Raw genomic sequence first — 15,903 nt, 5'->3', positions numbered from 1 at the left:
CAAACAATGGCCCAGCAAGGTTCCAATAATTTTACTCATAAATAAAAAAAATTAAAAATGCTTTGTTCACGGAAAAAAAAGAAGAAAAAACTTTTAATGTTTAAAAATTGTGGCAAATTTAGTATCAAAGTAGTAATTTTGTTAATTGTGCGAACAATGAGCTACTTTAATGATTAGTGGGACTCTAATGTTAAGCTCTCTTAATTAAAGTACAGCTTAATTAGTAGGTTTCCTTTTAATTAAAATGTGTGTTAAAAAGTAGTATTTAGTAAATTTGAGAATATACTGGCAATTTAAAATTTTGGTAGAATACCCAAGATTGATGTATTTCCCCTCCGTCATTTATTTTCACCTCAGAAATAATGACATTGATAAGGCGTGTCATAGAGGTGAGGAATTTTCCATTATTATTGGCCTAATATGGATACATTTTTCAGGGAAATAATTTTTTTTCTTCGTTGCTACAATCTGTACGTGTAAAGCATATGAAAACATGTTCACTTATTTTTTTACATTAATTTACATCCCTGAAATTTAAGTTCACAGAGGTGGGAAGTCACAGTAACCATACTTAGTTTTTAAAGCAAAATCTGTCTTCTTGTTTTTCGACAAAAATCTCACAACTTCTTTATGGCTGAAAGTAAACAAGGGGGCCCCCTTGTATCATGGAAAATAAAATTTGATGTCAAGACTGCCACGTGTTAATGAGGAATGGCATTTTGTGCTTCAGTAACGGAGGTGAGAATTTATTGTGTGACACAACTCCTTATCCTACTAAAACGAACTAAAACACAATATTAAAAATTAAATATACTTAAACAATTGGTATTTAAGTCACTTGTGAAAGGAATAATAAATAAATAAGCATATACTTTTAATTAAACAAGTTATAAAGCAACATAAACAGTCACACAAAGGTGTGTAACATGCCACCGAGGTGAGAATTCACATGTTGTGAAGCAAAAAAACAAAAAATACTAAAATAAAAATTATTATTAAAAAATTGTTGGCAGGTTTAAATAGATATATTTTTTGATGAAATTGAAAACCATTGTTAAATGAATTGTTCCCTAAAGTTTTTACTGTGAAAGGCGTGCGACTCAAAAGTTACACTTTTTAAAAAATGACCCATAAGTGAAAGTATCGACTGAACGACCTATGTATTCGGCAGCAATACATGAAATAATCAACGACTATTTCAACAAATTAGAATCTCAAATAAAGATTTAAAAAAAGAAAAGAAAGTACTTGAAAAAATACATCTCATTTTAAAGTGTTTGAAAACTTTGTGAAAAGTGTGGATACAAACCATAAATTTAAACATTTATAACAAATGGTAGGGGTTAGAGGGATAGATGCCGAAGTATGTTAAATTTTTTTCCTTGCCTCATTCTGCATCAAAAATGCAAAAATCATGGTTCTCTCGTTTCTGTAACATATTAATTGAGATAAATTGTTGTGACTCAAATGTTTCATATCTTGCTGTTTATTTAATCCCAAATGCAATGCATTATTTTGGAAATTCTAATATACTGCTTGCTTTTATCTTGCTTCGAATGCATATTGTTAATCTGTTCAGCACGAGGAAAAAAACACTCGTTTTCTGCACTGCTTGTAATTGAAGAAAAAAGTTGTTGAAATGAAAAATCAATATATTTTTTTTTCTTTTAAACTTAAAGTAATTGTATCTTATGAAGTTAGAACAATACTGTAAAACTAAAATCTAGTACTAAATTTCAGAGACTGAAAAGGACAAATGAAGCCCAGAATAGTTTCAATTGTTCTGGAGGCATTGAAATAGATTAGAAGAGTTTTTGAAATTCCTAAGCAAAGAGTGCTTCAAATTTATTTCTTATCAAGTGTATAAATTATGAATTATTCAAATGAGCAGCATGTTACTCTCTTGTTACCTATTTTCCAAATCTGTACACCGTTTCTTTTAAAGCACTTTTTACTATTGATCATTTTGTATTTAATTCATTGTTGTATTTGCGGGTGGATTGAAGACGTGATCAAAAACTAATTGAATTGAACCGACAGCCTATTCTACCTTGCTTTTTCTCTCTGAGGTAGGACTGCTGTCACTCATTTGCCAACACGAAAACAATTTTTACTTTGTATTATCGTAATTTGCATAAGATTATTTTGCTATTTTTTCTGAGATTTTTGTGGTTCCAATTACCCCTTATAAGGCTTAAAAATGCAGAATTTCATATCTACTTCACAAAAATTCCTCCGGGAGGGAAGCCTCCTGACCCTTTAAATTGGGGATATTCTATACACTACTTAAAAGGGACACTATTTCCCAGCATATACCAAATGTATAATGCATAATGGGGGAGGGGGTTCGGGGCTTTAAAATATTCCCTTTTTTGCCACCGACAGAAAAGCTGCTTGGACTACAAAAAAGACTCAAAACCTGAAATAGCTTAGGGTCACATGAAGTCTAAATCTAGCCTTGATTACAACTAATATTGCTCAAAAAAAAAAAAAAAAAAAAGAAAAATCCTGCTCCCCCAGGAACTCAGTCCTAAATCCGCCTATGGCTATGGGAATCTGATTTTTCGAATTTTCGATGTTTAGTACGCTTTGTTAAGAGTTAAACAAATAAAATATTTGTTTATTTTTGTAAAAATCACAGAGTTTATAAGTTTTAAACTAAATTATGTGCTCTTTAACAATGTCTTATTTCAAAAAGTTAAATGCTAAACCTCTGCCTGAATTTCTTTGTTACAATTATTTTAAATACTATACATTTAACATTTCTAGAAAAATGTAACATAATGTAGAATAGTAAAAAAATATTGATACTTGAGGGGTGCCCATCTCCCAGAGAGCGATTCCTCCCCCCCCCCCTTCTCTCCAAATACTCGAAAAACAAGCAAGAATGATATTCTCAACAGAAAAGAGGGAAAACACTCAACTTTAAGTGTCAAGGATGCAGTTTGCGCCATCTCAGAATTCAAAAATTTCGTTTTTTTTTTTTTTTTTTGCGAAATTTGATTTTTTACAAAAGTAATTGATTTTTCACAAAATACGGACCCTGGGAAAAATCCTGGACAGACCCCTGCTGTTTTTGGTTATACTCTTAAATTTTCATTATTTTATACCAGGATACAAAATGGACCAGTAAAAGTGTTTAGAGCTGTAAAATTTTCTAGTGGACCAGTGACCAGATGATGTTTGTACCGTGTTGCAAAATTCAGTCATGTAACTTTAGTTGCAATATTGTGTTCCTCCCTCAGTTTGGGCTCCTGTAGTAGCCACAAAGGTGATTAGCTGTTCAAAATTTCTTCTTTTTTTTGTTTTGCAGCATTGTAAGCTCTGCTCAGGGTTCGTACGGGTCATGTAAATCCTGGATAGTCATAGGGGGAAAAACAAATTTCAGATATGGAAAATCGATATTTTCGATCAAAGTCGTGAAAACTTATTTAAAGTACGGATGCCCCGATAAGTAAATGTGCTGATTAATCGGCGAGTCACAATTATTATTTTTGATTCTGCCGATTTCTCGATCATATGTTTTCTCTTATTTTGACTTTAGAAATAGTCGTAAGTTCATTGCTGAGAGACTATTTATTTTTCTCCACTTAAGAGAAATTATTTTCTCAAATAATTTTTAAATTTCATTCCAATTTTTGATCCGACTATCACACTATTGTTCATAAAATCACATTATGCAAACTAAACATGAAAATATTGAGGGTAGTCTGTGGTCAGCAGGCTAATTTAGGAGCATTTATAATTTACAGTAAAACCTGTAAAGTTGGCCACCCTTGTAAGTTGACCACCTGTCTATGTTGACCGCTTTTGTCGGGAACGGAATTTGTCCTATCTCATATAATGAAGGAAAACCTCTGTAGCTTGACCACCTCTCTATCTTGACCACCTGTCTATGTCAGGGGTCTGTCCAGGATTTTTCACAGGGTCCGTTTTTTGTGAAAAATCAAATAATTTTGTGAAAAATCAAATACTTTTGTGAAAAATCAAATAATTTTGCAAAAAAAAAAAATTTTTTTTTTGCAAAAACGAAAGTTTAGACTCTTGAGATGGTGGAAACTGCATCATTGACACTTAAAGTTGAGTGTTTTCCCTCTTTTCTGTTGAGAATATCATTCTTTAGTGCTTTTCTAGTATTTGGGGGGGGGAGGAGAGGCATCGCTCACTGGGGCACTGTTTATGCAGCTAGATTCATCCCGGCGTCAACCCGGCTACGCGAAATAAGGCTGTTTTATGCATCCAACCCGGCTTCAAGCCGCGTTCAATGCAGGAGCGAATTCCCTCCACCTACATTGAGGAATTATTGGCGGATTTTTCCCACAGTGCATTGCGTCGTCACGTGCTGGGTCACGTGTCTCCTCCTCGTGTGTATTCATTTTGGTATTGTTGTTGTGTGCGTGTTCTTTTTGCGTTGGGGATTTTGTTCAGTCCTAATTTAATCTAATTATGGAAAAATCCAACGGCAGCATTCGTTGGGATAGCGCCGAAACGAAAGCTTTAATTGCGATTTGGGGCGATGGAGAAATCCAAACCAAGTTCGATGGGACAATCCGAGACTCAGAAGTTTATAAAAGTATTCATTCAAAGCTGCAGCAAGCAGGAGTTTTTAGAAGTATCCAACAGATTAAAACCAAAATAAAAGCACTGAAGAAAGACTACCGAAATGCTAGAGATGAGCTGCGAACGAGTGGTCATGGTGGTCAAACAAAGTTTTGTTATTTTAAAGAAATGGACCAAGTCCTAGGTGATCGCCTTGCGTGCACCCCAACTGCATTGATGGAAAGCATAATTCAAAACGAAGGTATGTAATGTTACAGTATTTAATTACTTTATTTTTTTAAGCAATACATAACGCACAAAATTTCTATCCCATTCATACCCATATATAATATTGACTGTATAGTTAGTTGCACTCGTTTTTAATTACTGCTGTGTTATTAACATAAGTATTTTTGAGAGGAAAAAATCTGGAATTTGAAGTGAAACCTTCATTCATGCCTATAGATTTTTGCTTATTAAATAAACTTAATCATTTTATCAAGTTTAAACCCTACACTGCATGATTTTTTAAAATTTTTCCTTGAAAAAAAATATATGTTTTTTTAGAATTTAATAAGAAATCATGGAAAAATCTTTAAAAAAATTGAATCGAATTTTTTTTGTATTTTTTCATTAAAAATAGTTCTGAGAACAGATATGCATTCGGCCTAGCTTTTTTTAAAATAATGCTTTTAATGTAAAAAGCATCTAAAATGAAAGATTAATGTTGATTTTATTTATGGTATTTTTTTTAATGGACCAAAAAAATGTTTAACTGTTTATAATAATTTCAAATTTTGCTCATTTTAGCTGATTTCAAAAGCTATCCCTATCGTTTTATTTTTTGTCATGTTGAATGCTAGTGCTGATAAGTTATCGAATGAGAAAAAATGATCTTAATTGCTTTAAAGATACCTAATACTTGTTATTTATGCATTGAGTTGCCATATAACTACATATTGCCGGTCATAAAGAAGATAAATTGCCTATGTATCCAATTGGCAACACTCTGCAGTGTAGGGTTAAAATTAACTTGTTTCAAATTTAAAAACTCTGGAAGATCCACTTCTCCTAGATTCCCTCCCAATATTTTTATTTGTCTTTTCATTTCTTGAATTTCATATGCTCTAATATGTTAAAAATATTTTGTGATAGTATTTGCGCATTAAATAACAGTGGAGTCTCAATAACTCAAAAATTTGTATCATAAAAGTGGCCTTTTTCACAGAATTCCTTTCTTCGCAGATATCTGCTTAAAGGGTTCTCCTATAAAATTATGACAACAAAAATTGGTTATATGTGAGTTTTATCCACGAAAAAAAAAAAGGGAAAATTCACCAAAAAGGCTTTTTTCACAAAAATAAAGAAAATACTCAAAAAGATTTCTCTTTTTCATGAAATGCGGAGAAAAAATATCTGGATCGACTCTTGCTAGTGCTTACCATTGGAAACTCAAAATCCTTTTTTTTTACTTTCATAAGCTTTAGCAACTAAGAAACACTTGTGTTTAACAATTTAGTGACAATAATAATGTTCATTTTATAGTCGATTCCTCCTTCCTCTTTTTATTAACTGCTTTAAAAATTCATAGAAGCGAGTTCAAGCCCAGCATTTACCTTTCAAACCCCATGCAATTATGGTACACTATTTTGTTAAAGGTTGTCACATGGTGCATTTTTATTTTTAGCGACTTTAATAATTTATCGCTATTGCTAACAAAAAATTTAGTAGTTGGCTGTATTCAAAAACTTAAAGTATACTGTAATTCTAAAATTTATACATTTGAGATTAGAGACGTACCGAGTACTTGGTAACTACTCGGTATTCGGCCTACTCGGTCAATTTACCGAGTACTTGGATTTTACAATTAGTAAAAAAGTGAAAGCATAATAATATCATGCAATCATTTACGAGTCAAATTTAAATTTTGGGAATAATGAAGTTTGTTATGCTTTAACAGAGTAAATCTTGATCTTAATGTCCCCAAAGGTAAGTATAGAAAATATAAAAATTTTTATATTATTAAATGGATTTTTGCTGTAAACAAAAATTATTTATAAGAAATTAAAAAATGCCTTTGCTTAAAAAGTAAAAGCACTTGTTTTGGTGTTACAAAGAATGCCTGTTTCAATGCACAAAATGTGAGCTTGTAAATTTAAAGACATCGGACAAATGTGGGATTTTAATTAGTCGAATGTCTTTACATTCATTTGCTCACATTTTATGCACTGAAAAACATTTTCCTCATAATGCAGAAACACGTTTCTGCAGTGTTCCTGCACATTTGTGCTTTGAACGTTATTTATGTTTGGTGGACTAAAACTATAATAGATTGATACAATTTGTTTTACTTCCAACTTGATTAATCATGCCTTTTATTTATTTGTTACATTTTAATGTTAAAAATAACTTTTCCGTAAAATTTTTAACACAAACAAAATTTTTTAAATAATGCGTAATTAAATCTCGGCTGTAATTTTGTTTTAAAAACTATTATGTGGGCATAGAGGGTCTATACTACTATTTCAAAATTCGTCATGTGTGTGTCGGTTGGTTCTTAAAACATAATTGGCACTCGGTAACTCGGTACTCGGCCGAGTGGTAAAAGGCTGAGTACTCGGTACTCGGCCAAAGTGCCACTCGGTACGTCTCTATTTGAGATATTGCCAATCAGTTTTAGAAAATTTTCTATTATCCCAGAGGCAGAAATCAAACCAAGATGCCAAAGAAGTGTCATACCTTTTTTAAAAAAAAGTTGGATAATAATATTTGCATCATTGAGAGGGAGTATAGCAGCTCAAATACCTATATTATTTTTCTTTCAGCAATAATAGACGCAGAAGTGATCCCGGAGTATGTGGAACAGGATTTGAATGCAGGAGAAGGAGCACAAGAAGAGTAAGTTTTAATTAAAAATAATAATAAAAATGAAGGCTTTTTAAACTCAGTAGAACATTAGAAATCTGAGCCACAAATTATTTCATTTCTTCTGGTTCTTTCACATATTTCCAATCCCTCAAAACTAATTTCAAAATGCTGTTTCCCTTAAAACTGTAACACTCAGTTTCCCACTTTCACTTTCTATAGGACGGCTAACTTGTACTAAATCAAACTAACGATCAACCTTTGCTAAGAATATCTTTCATTTAATCACTACTTGACCAACAAACATTTCAGCTTAAGGAATATATTCTCTTGATGCGTTTTGACTGTATTACTAATGATCCAGGAACATGAGGACATGGATCCATGTACAAAAGAAAACTCATTACTTTTGTTTTAGGAAAAACAAGAGATTATCCGAGATAATATTAAACAAGAGATTGAGAGATTCAGGTCCGATAATAATCATCTACAATTTCCAATTAAGAAAACAGCATACACTATTGAGATGAAAATTTTAATTATTCTGTTATTCCTTCAATGTAACATGTTTAGAACCTATGAATTTGATCGCTGTAAACTTTGACCGGGGTTCAAAAGCTAAAAGTGCCCAGTACAGTGAATGAACACACCAACCAGTTAAACTAACATACCATTTTCTAGCGGATTTTCTTTCTGGAAATGTGTAGAAGAAAGATACTATTGATAATTCATGTCAGAAAAATATTTTAAAAACATTCAATTGTCAGTCTTCCCCCATATAATATATAATACATCATTTATTTCTGATAAAAATGTCATAAATGTGATATTATCTTTCTGTCATTTCAGTAACACTGTACCTGAATCCGTTTCGGAAGCAGAAGAATCATTGAAGAGAAGTGCAGAAAAAACTCCTAGTAAGCCTTTTTTATTTAAAATTAGAATTATTTATTAGTTTGAAATTCTGCAATTGGCCATATGTGCAAATTTCATACTAGTGATGCAACGAATATTCTGCCCATCCGCCGAATATTCGACTTCGACTGTTGTTAGGAAGTTGGAGTTAACCATTACAAATTGCAGGTGAACCTCTCCTCTGTCTTGGGGTAAGAGATGGTACTAGCAGACCTAGTAGGTTCTGTCAGGGCCGCCGCTACCAGCAATGGGGCCCGGTAACAATTTTTCCTCCCCCCCCCCCCCCCACCATTGCATATTTTTACACCGTCCCTTCATTTCCTCTCACTCACACACTTCGAAATGAATAGTTTAACACTGCATTCACATGTGATGTTGCATTTTCCAGTGTTGCTTCTAAATTTTTAAATTTTAATGTAGATTTAAAAACTTTAATTTGGAATGTGTATAAAAAATATATTTTCAAATACAGTAGTAAAAATTGGATAATTTGTGATATCTGAGATAAGTGAGGTAACATAATATACTATGAATTTTCAGTTAGTTAAAGTCGGAAGGACCAAGGGAAAAAGTTCGAATTTTGAAATAAAAAGTTCTAGAAGAACAGTGTGGTACCAGCATGCGTAATAGTGAAAATGTTATTGAAATAAGTGTTAAAATTATTACCACACATACATATTACACTTGACTTCGATAATGAACCGCCGGGAGGAATTATTGAGTTTCTAGGGAAAATATAAATCATTTAGAAGACCAAATCTCATATCCAGTGAAATTCCATGTGTTTGACGTAATTACGTTGTCCACGTAATTAGTTTACGTTCGTCGATACAAAAAGGGGGGAGGGGAGAAGGGACAACTGTTGGCCCGGGCCTGAGCCTGAAGGAAGCTCCAGATTTTTAAAATGAGGGGTGAAATATATGTAGGGACTCAGGAGTAAGCACTATGGAGGGGGGCCTGGAAAAATCATTTGCGACGGGCCCCAAAATTTCTCTGCACGTCACTGTCGATACTTAATCGAAAGGCTGACATAAGCATGCTCTCAAAAGAATTGAAATATTTTTTGATGCTTATGGGAGAGGGGGTTCCCTCTGAATGCCTTCTCAGTTAATTTTAAAGCAAATTCTTCACACAAACGATCAATTGCGTTCCATAGTCTTTGACGGTGCAAGGAAATGGGTCAAATTATTGTAAAAACAGTTTCATGACCTTACGGGCCCTGGTACTTTAGGTCCGGTACCCCAAACCAAACAGTGGCCCTGGGTTTTGTTATACAGCATGATTTAGAAAAACATTTCAATCAAAGCCTACCCAGGACCTTATCTTTAAACTGGTTTTAAACTTTAAAATGTCCACTTGCTTCCCTTTGCTTCTCACTGCGTCAATTGTTTAAAATGTTCAATTAAATCAATATGTGACTTAAATAGTTTCAAAATGCACTTATTTCATACTTATATGCTTATACACGTTAAAAATTCATTTCAGAGGGGCAACCTGCAAGGAAAAGAATTTCTTTGAAGGAAGTTGTTAAAAATACAGTGTCCTCAGCACTTGAAAAATTTTTGGAATTTGAAAAAGAAGTGGAGGAGCGCAACCATGAGCAGAATTCCAAATTCCAATTGGAATTACTTGATATTGAAAGGAAAAAACTTTCCTTGATGGAAAAACTGTTTGAAAAATAAATTTTGTCTTAAAAAATCAACAATTATTGTAATCTATTATGTCTCTTATCTAGTGTTTACAGGGGAATGACTGGAAAATGTCAGCATAATGAACAGATGGTTGAAACGGGGTTGAAAAACAAAAAAGGTTTTAAGAAAAGCCCAGCCTCCCTGGGTTTTTTTAAGGGACATGTTAAATTTCTTAGTTATTTATTGAAACATTGTATACTGAAACTACAGCTTTTACTTTTCATAAAATCTATTTTAGCTTCTTTGCTTCTCATAAAATCATAGGAACCTTGAAGGAAGGTCACCGTAACCGTTTTATTTTTTACTTATTTGAAAATTTCATTTTAATTTATTGATTTTTTTCAGATACCTAAATGCTTTCTTATTAGATGTGAGTTTTTGTGCACACTGATTTGGCAGGAATTGTAGTTTCATTCGGTAGAATGTGTTTTTCCGGCGTTCCAAAAATGTTTGGAGTGCCTTCAGACACATTCTGCACCTCGTATATATATATATGTAAATTGAATGTAGAAAAAATAGAGACATTTCAGCTGTTTTACAATTTACACGAAAAGTATATAGTACAACATGATTACGTTTAGCATAAAATAATTGATGAAATATCAATTCTAATGAAGTAAAATGTTTGATGATTTTTGATAATTTTTATTGATTCTTCTAATGAAAAGAAACTTGCTAAGGTTCGTTTAAAAATGATGAACTGGTAATGGGCAAGAAAAATTTAAAATAGCTACACTTGCAGAGAGGGAGTTCTGGTACTATTTCAAAAATCCTCTGTTACTGAGGGAGTATTGTAAACTCTTAAAGTAAAATCCCAAAATATTATCCCCAAAGTGATTGATTGGAAAAAGCAAAATAATTTATTACACCTTTTTGGAAATGTTAAAGACTATTTTATAAAATACTTAAGAATTTCTTTGAGCTGTTAGTATTTTTAGATCTGATTTAAATTTATGAAAAGTAATACTCCCACTCTCCCATTGACATTGGGCCATGTATGATGCAATACATTGAATAATAATAAAATGAAATAAATAACATCAGAATCTTAACTGCTTTTCAGACTTCACACTTGTTTTGCAGATGACAAACCCAGATTGAGATTTTTAAATCATGAAGTTAATCATTAACTTGCTTATATTTGTTCAATTACCACATTCCGAAGATTCTTTGGTTCACAATATATATATATATATTTTTTTTTACAATTAATCAATTCTCTTAAATTAATACTATATGAAGTGTTCTAAATATGTTTACATCAGTTTTATCTATTATTTCACTATTTGATTTAAAAAAAATATTTTTTCCCCATTCCCATTTTACATACTTTCATCAAAATACCCAGTTTTTGGGTATCTAGGCCTTTGGTAGGGAGGTAATATTTAAAGCAATATAAATACATCATTTTCAAAAAGACATCCTCTTTTGGCTTAGTTTGTTGAATTGATAGAACTAAAAAAATAAACCACAAGCAGAGTAAAACCGTCTGAGCAATTTGATTGTGAGAGTTTTACTCAAGTTATTTTGCAGGGTTTTTTTTTTTTTTTTTTGTATTTCCAACTGATTATTAATGTTTCTAATGCCTTGTTGTTATAATCGGGCACAGCACAATTGATAGTGTTAGAAGTAAACTTTTCAACATGGATAAAAAAAATTAGAAATGATTTATAGATGCATAATACTAATATATAAAGATTTTAGTACAGTAAATTTTTCCGGCGTTCCAAAAATGTTTGGAGTGCCTTCAGACACATTCTGCACCTTGTATATATATGTAAATTGAATGTAGAAAAAATAGAGACATTTCAGCTGTTTTACAATTTTTTAATTTTACAAAACTAAACAATTTACACAAAAAGTATATAGTACAACATGATTACGTTTAGCATAAAATAAGCATTCCGCAGAGTAGGGTAACATAATAACAGCGGATTGTCTGCATAAAAGGTAAAAAATGCTACTAGTATATACAATGGCTGAAACAAATCAATAATATGCGATAAATATGATTAAACAAAAGCAAGTAACGATTCCCGAATGGCAGTTGCTGTCATGCCAGAAGGAAGAGTAGTGACAGGTGCATCATCATCTTCTGACTCATCATCATCAGATTCAGATTCTACGTTGAGAAGAACAAAATCTCTCCATTCGTCAAGGACCATGTCCTCCTGATCAATGCAAATGTTATGAATTGCACAACATGCCAGCACTTGTCGCACAACATTCTTTAGTGCAGATTCATTTTCTTTTAATAGACATCTGAACCTACCCTTTAACATCCCAAAGGCTTGTTCCACTTTCACTCTGGAGTGGCTTAACTTCTGATTCAAAGCCGTTGTCTGTAAATTGAGCTGCCCCCCTCCAAATGGCTTCATAATCCATGTTAATAAAGGATAAGCTGAATCTGCCACCAAGAATGGGCGGTAGATTTGGGAACCTATTTTTACTGATTGAGGTAACAAAGTCCCCATCTGCCCATGATGAAACAGTCCTGTATTTTTCAGGACTCTTGCATCGTGGACGCATCCAGGCCAACCAACATTTACATTTATAAATTTATAAGTTGCAGAAACAACAGCTTGCAGCACAATGCTGTAACGTTGTTTCCTGTTAAAATAATCTTTAGGGCGATAAAGAGGAGCTATGATTGGTATATGTGAACCATCAAGGCTGCCACAACACCCAGGAACACCACCATCTTCGTAAAAAAGCCCAGCAATTTCTTCAATTTCTCTGTGGGTAGGGAATTTAATTTTGAAAACTAGATTAATCACCCGAACAACTCGGTTACTAATCATGCACACAGTGCATTTTGCAAGTCCAAACAGATGGGCTAAGTTGCGTAATTCACCACAAGTTCCTAGTCTGCAGAGGGTAATGGCTATTTGCCTTTTGACACCAACTGGATTTGTCCTCCACTTTTTCCTCAACAAATGGGGTTCTAGTTGGCAACACATCCATTCAAATGTAGGCCTGAAAATAAAAACCTAGCATCAATATTTTGCTTAATATTAAAATACAGTAGGCGCCGCTTAATGTGATCACTTTGGGACAAATACAGTTTGATAACAATAACCGGTTGATAACAATAACCGAATAAAACCCAGGACACAAAAAATGTTGTTTTTTTTTCAATATTTAGAAGCATTGATTTTTAGAACTGCAAATTAAAATTACAATGACTCTACTGAACGCAGTTTTAAATTCGACTAACTTAGTAGAATGGAATAGCTCTTTTTTCAATCGATTAAGAAACCATCCGTCCGATGCTAAAGAGTCTTTTTGGTCCATTTCAAAAGCAAGATTCTCTGCTTTTGTCGCATTAACGTACCCCTTACTTGCGCAACCTTTTCCCTGACATTCGCAAACCACTAGTTTCAACTTCACCATCTTTTCCAGCATAGTTTTGCATTTTGTTTGAAAACAAAGTGAAGCTAAATGGAAATTTAATCTCGTCACGATCTTTAGTAACTTACAAAGCAATGGCTGAGAAATGTTAAATTGTTCTGCAGCATTTCTGTGATTCATCACGTTTAAATTGTAAAAGTGTCAATTCCTTGATCGTTAAATCATTGAGCTTTTTCTTAATCTCTAAAATGTTTGATCGTTTAGTGTGAAGTTTTTAGTGCTACTAAGCAGAGAGAAAAATTCTGCTTTATTGATAAGTAGGGAACTTGTTTTCCCGGAAACTACTTGTCTGGATTTGCCTTTGTATTTCTCTTGATTGAGGTGTAAAAAGAGGAGAAAAAATTTAAAGTTTATGAAAAACTGATAACAATAAACGAAGGCACTGGTTATAATATCCGACTTTTTTAACGTATATATTATAACGTATTTATATATACAAGTGTTCCGGGACTTCGTGATTCTGATAACATTAAGCGAATGATAACATTAACAGTGATCACCTACTGTACTTTGAATGCACAGTTGGAATAAAATGTTCTGTTTTCTTTACTATCTACATTTTATATGAAATCAATGTCATCAATAAAAATGTAATTTCATTCACATAATCCACTGATCTTTGTTAAACTAGATTATTTAAATGCTTTTCAAGGTATTAACATACGCAAACGTAAAAGAAACTTTAAAAAAAGAAAATATCTGACGTGTACAGTACATTGCATAACTTTACCAATATCAAATATTTTATACATTGGCAAAAGGCAAAAATTTTAATTTAGAAATGGATTTAGAAGATCAGACATATTTTTACTTAATTTACTGATTCATGCTAGTTCTCACAATGCTGATCCCCAGTCGAAATTAGTAAAAACTATTGCATTTGTTACAAGCTATTTTTGATTAAATTTATGAAATTCAAGTAATAAATTAAAAAGATGAAATAATAGGATTCATATTCAAATATAATATTATTCATGTAGTTGTGATAAGTAATTAACCCATTATGCCCCAAATTATTTTCAGAAAAGTTGTGCAATGTGCTTTTTTTTTAATGCTTAATTTAACTAGAAAAAACACACACACACACACAAAAAGGATATTGTACATTAATTTTCTTTTGATTAATTTTCAATCAATAATTTTTAAAACAAAGTAATAACATAAAAACAACTTTGGGGCAACTTATAAGTCCCGTAGGGACATAAAATGTTAAGGAATCCTGAACTTAATGTTTGGGAGGGGGAGGGGAAATTCCCTATTGGCCAAATAAAGTTCGAAATGTTGAGGAATGATGAAATATGCATAATAACAAATACGTACATGATAAGGGACGTTTGTGGAATATTTAAAATTGCAATTACATCTCCAAATTTGCAGGACTGCCGAGAGCCAAGAAGGGCCTTGCCAATCAGGTCTTCGGGCCTCTTACCCCTTAAAAATATTATTCTACTCAGAATCTGAGCAGGGCATCTAATTTCCCACTAGGCTAACATGGCCTCTCATCAGCCCTACCAATTTTCAAATCATTAGACAGGATAATTAGGAACTTTTTTTTTTAAGGTCAAAGTTAATTTCTGGGACCCCCTCCCTAAAGCTGCATCTGAGTATTTCTTCCAGGACTACTACTGAAACAGGAACTGGAAACAACATTTTTAATTTACGTGAAAATACACTGCCAGCTCAGTCATTTCAGCCGAGGTTTTTCACCTCCAGCTCGGTCAATCCTATGCTGGGCTGATGAGTGCTAATAAGCACGAAACGGCAGTCCTCGGCTGGAATGACTGAGCTGGCGGTGTATTTTCATGTAATTCTGCTTCAAATTCATGCTTCAAAAGACAATAAGAAAAATATTCAAGTAACAGAAAATTGATGAAAAATAGTACATGATACTAATAGCAGCAACTATATTGTTTCTGTTGTAAATTAGAAGTTAAAAAAAAGAAAAGAAATTGAAACTAATAATCGATGCAAGGCAGTTTTATTTCTTATAAATTGCCAGCATGTGAGGTGTCCCAATGCAAAATATTATTAGCATTTTTTTTTTTTTTTTTTTTTGGCATGTCAATTTCATTTTTCGGAAAAAATGCAATATTTCATTTTATAAAAAAATTTAGGAACTAAACTTAAATAATGCAGATAAGAATTCTAATTTTATTGATAACTAAATCTTACCTTTGTACTCTAAAAGTTTCTTTGAAGTCCTGATTAGTCCAGGAAGCTAAAACAAGGTCTTCCCACCAGACCGTTGATCGTAATTTTGACCACATCTGACGCTCTTTTTTTTGCAACAATAAAGAATTGACGATCATGTTAAGTAAAAACATCATAATACGTCTCCTCCTCAGACGTCTTGCCCCTTCTTGGATCATTTGGGTCCGGATTTCCTCCCTTCTTTGATCTAAAATTAAGATCTTCGAAATCATTTTTCTTCTTTCCATGTCCATCTTCTGAAATCCTGATGTCAACAAAAAAATAGCGCGCG

The 15,903-nt window shown here is 32.7% G+C and overlaps 2 protein-coding genes across 2 annotated transcripts; one reads left to right on the top strand and one right to left on the bottom strand.

Moving 5' to 3' along the window:
* Positions 1-4,401: 4,401 nt before the first annotated feature.
* Positions 4,402-10,001, top strand: LOC129232751 (myb/SANT-like DNA-binding domain-containing protein 2). Its single transcript, XM_054866855.1, has 4 exons — positions 4,402-4,801; positions 7,365-7,437; positions 8,254-8,321; positions 9,805-10,001. The coding sequence occupies exons 1-4, from the start codon at positions 4,447-4,449 to the stop codon at positions 9,999-10,001; spliced, it is 693 nt and encodes a 230-aa protein (XP_054722830.1). The 5' UTR covers positions 4,402-4,446.
* A 1,840-nt stretch (positions 10,002-11,841) lies between these two features.
* On the bottom strand, positions 11,842-15,640 carry LOC129232750 (uncharacterized). Its single transcript, XM_054866854.1, has 2 exons — positions 15,594-15,640; positions 11,842-12,986 (listed from the first exon to the last, which is right to left on the bottom strand). The coding sequence occupies exon 2, from the start codon at positions 12,968-12,970 to the stop codon at positions 12,023-12,025; it is 948 nt and encodes a 315-aa protein (XP_054722829.1). The 5' UTR covers positions 12,971-12,986; positions 15,594-15,640; the 3' UTR covers positions 11,842-12,022.
* Between the last annotated feature and the right edge of the window lie 263 nt (positions 15,641-15,903).

Source organism: Uloborus diversus, unplaced genomic scaffold (assembly GCF_026930045.1).
Source record: "Uloborus diversus isolate 005 unplaced genomic scaffold, Udiv.v.3.1 scaffold_1360, whole genome shotgun sequence".
In the NCBI taxonomy this organism is placed as follows: Eukaryota; Metazoa; Arthropoda; class Arachnida; order Araneae; family Uloboridae; genus Uloborus; species Uloborus diversus.
This window is presented reverse-complemented; position numbering and strand designations above follow the sequence as displayed.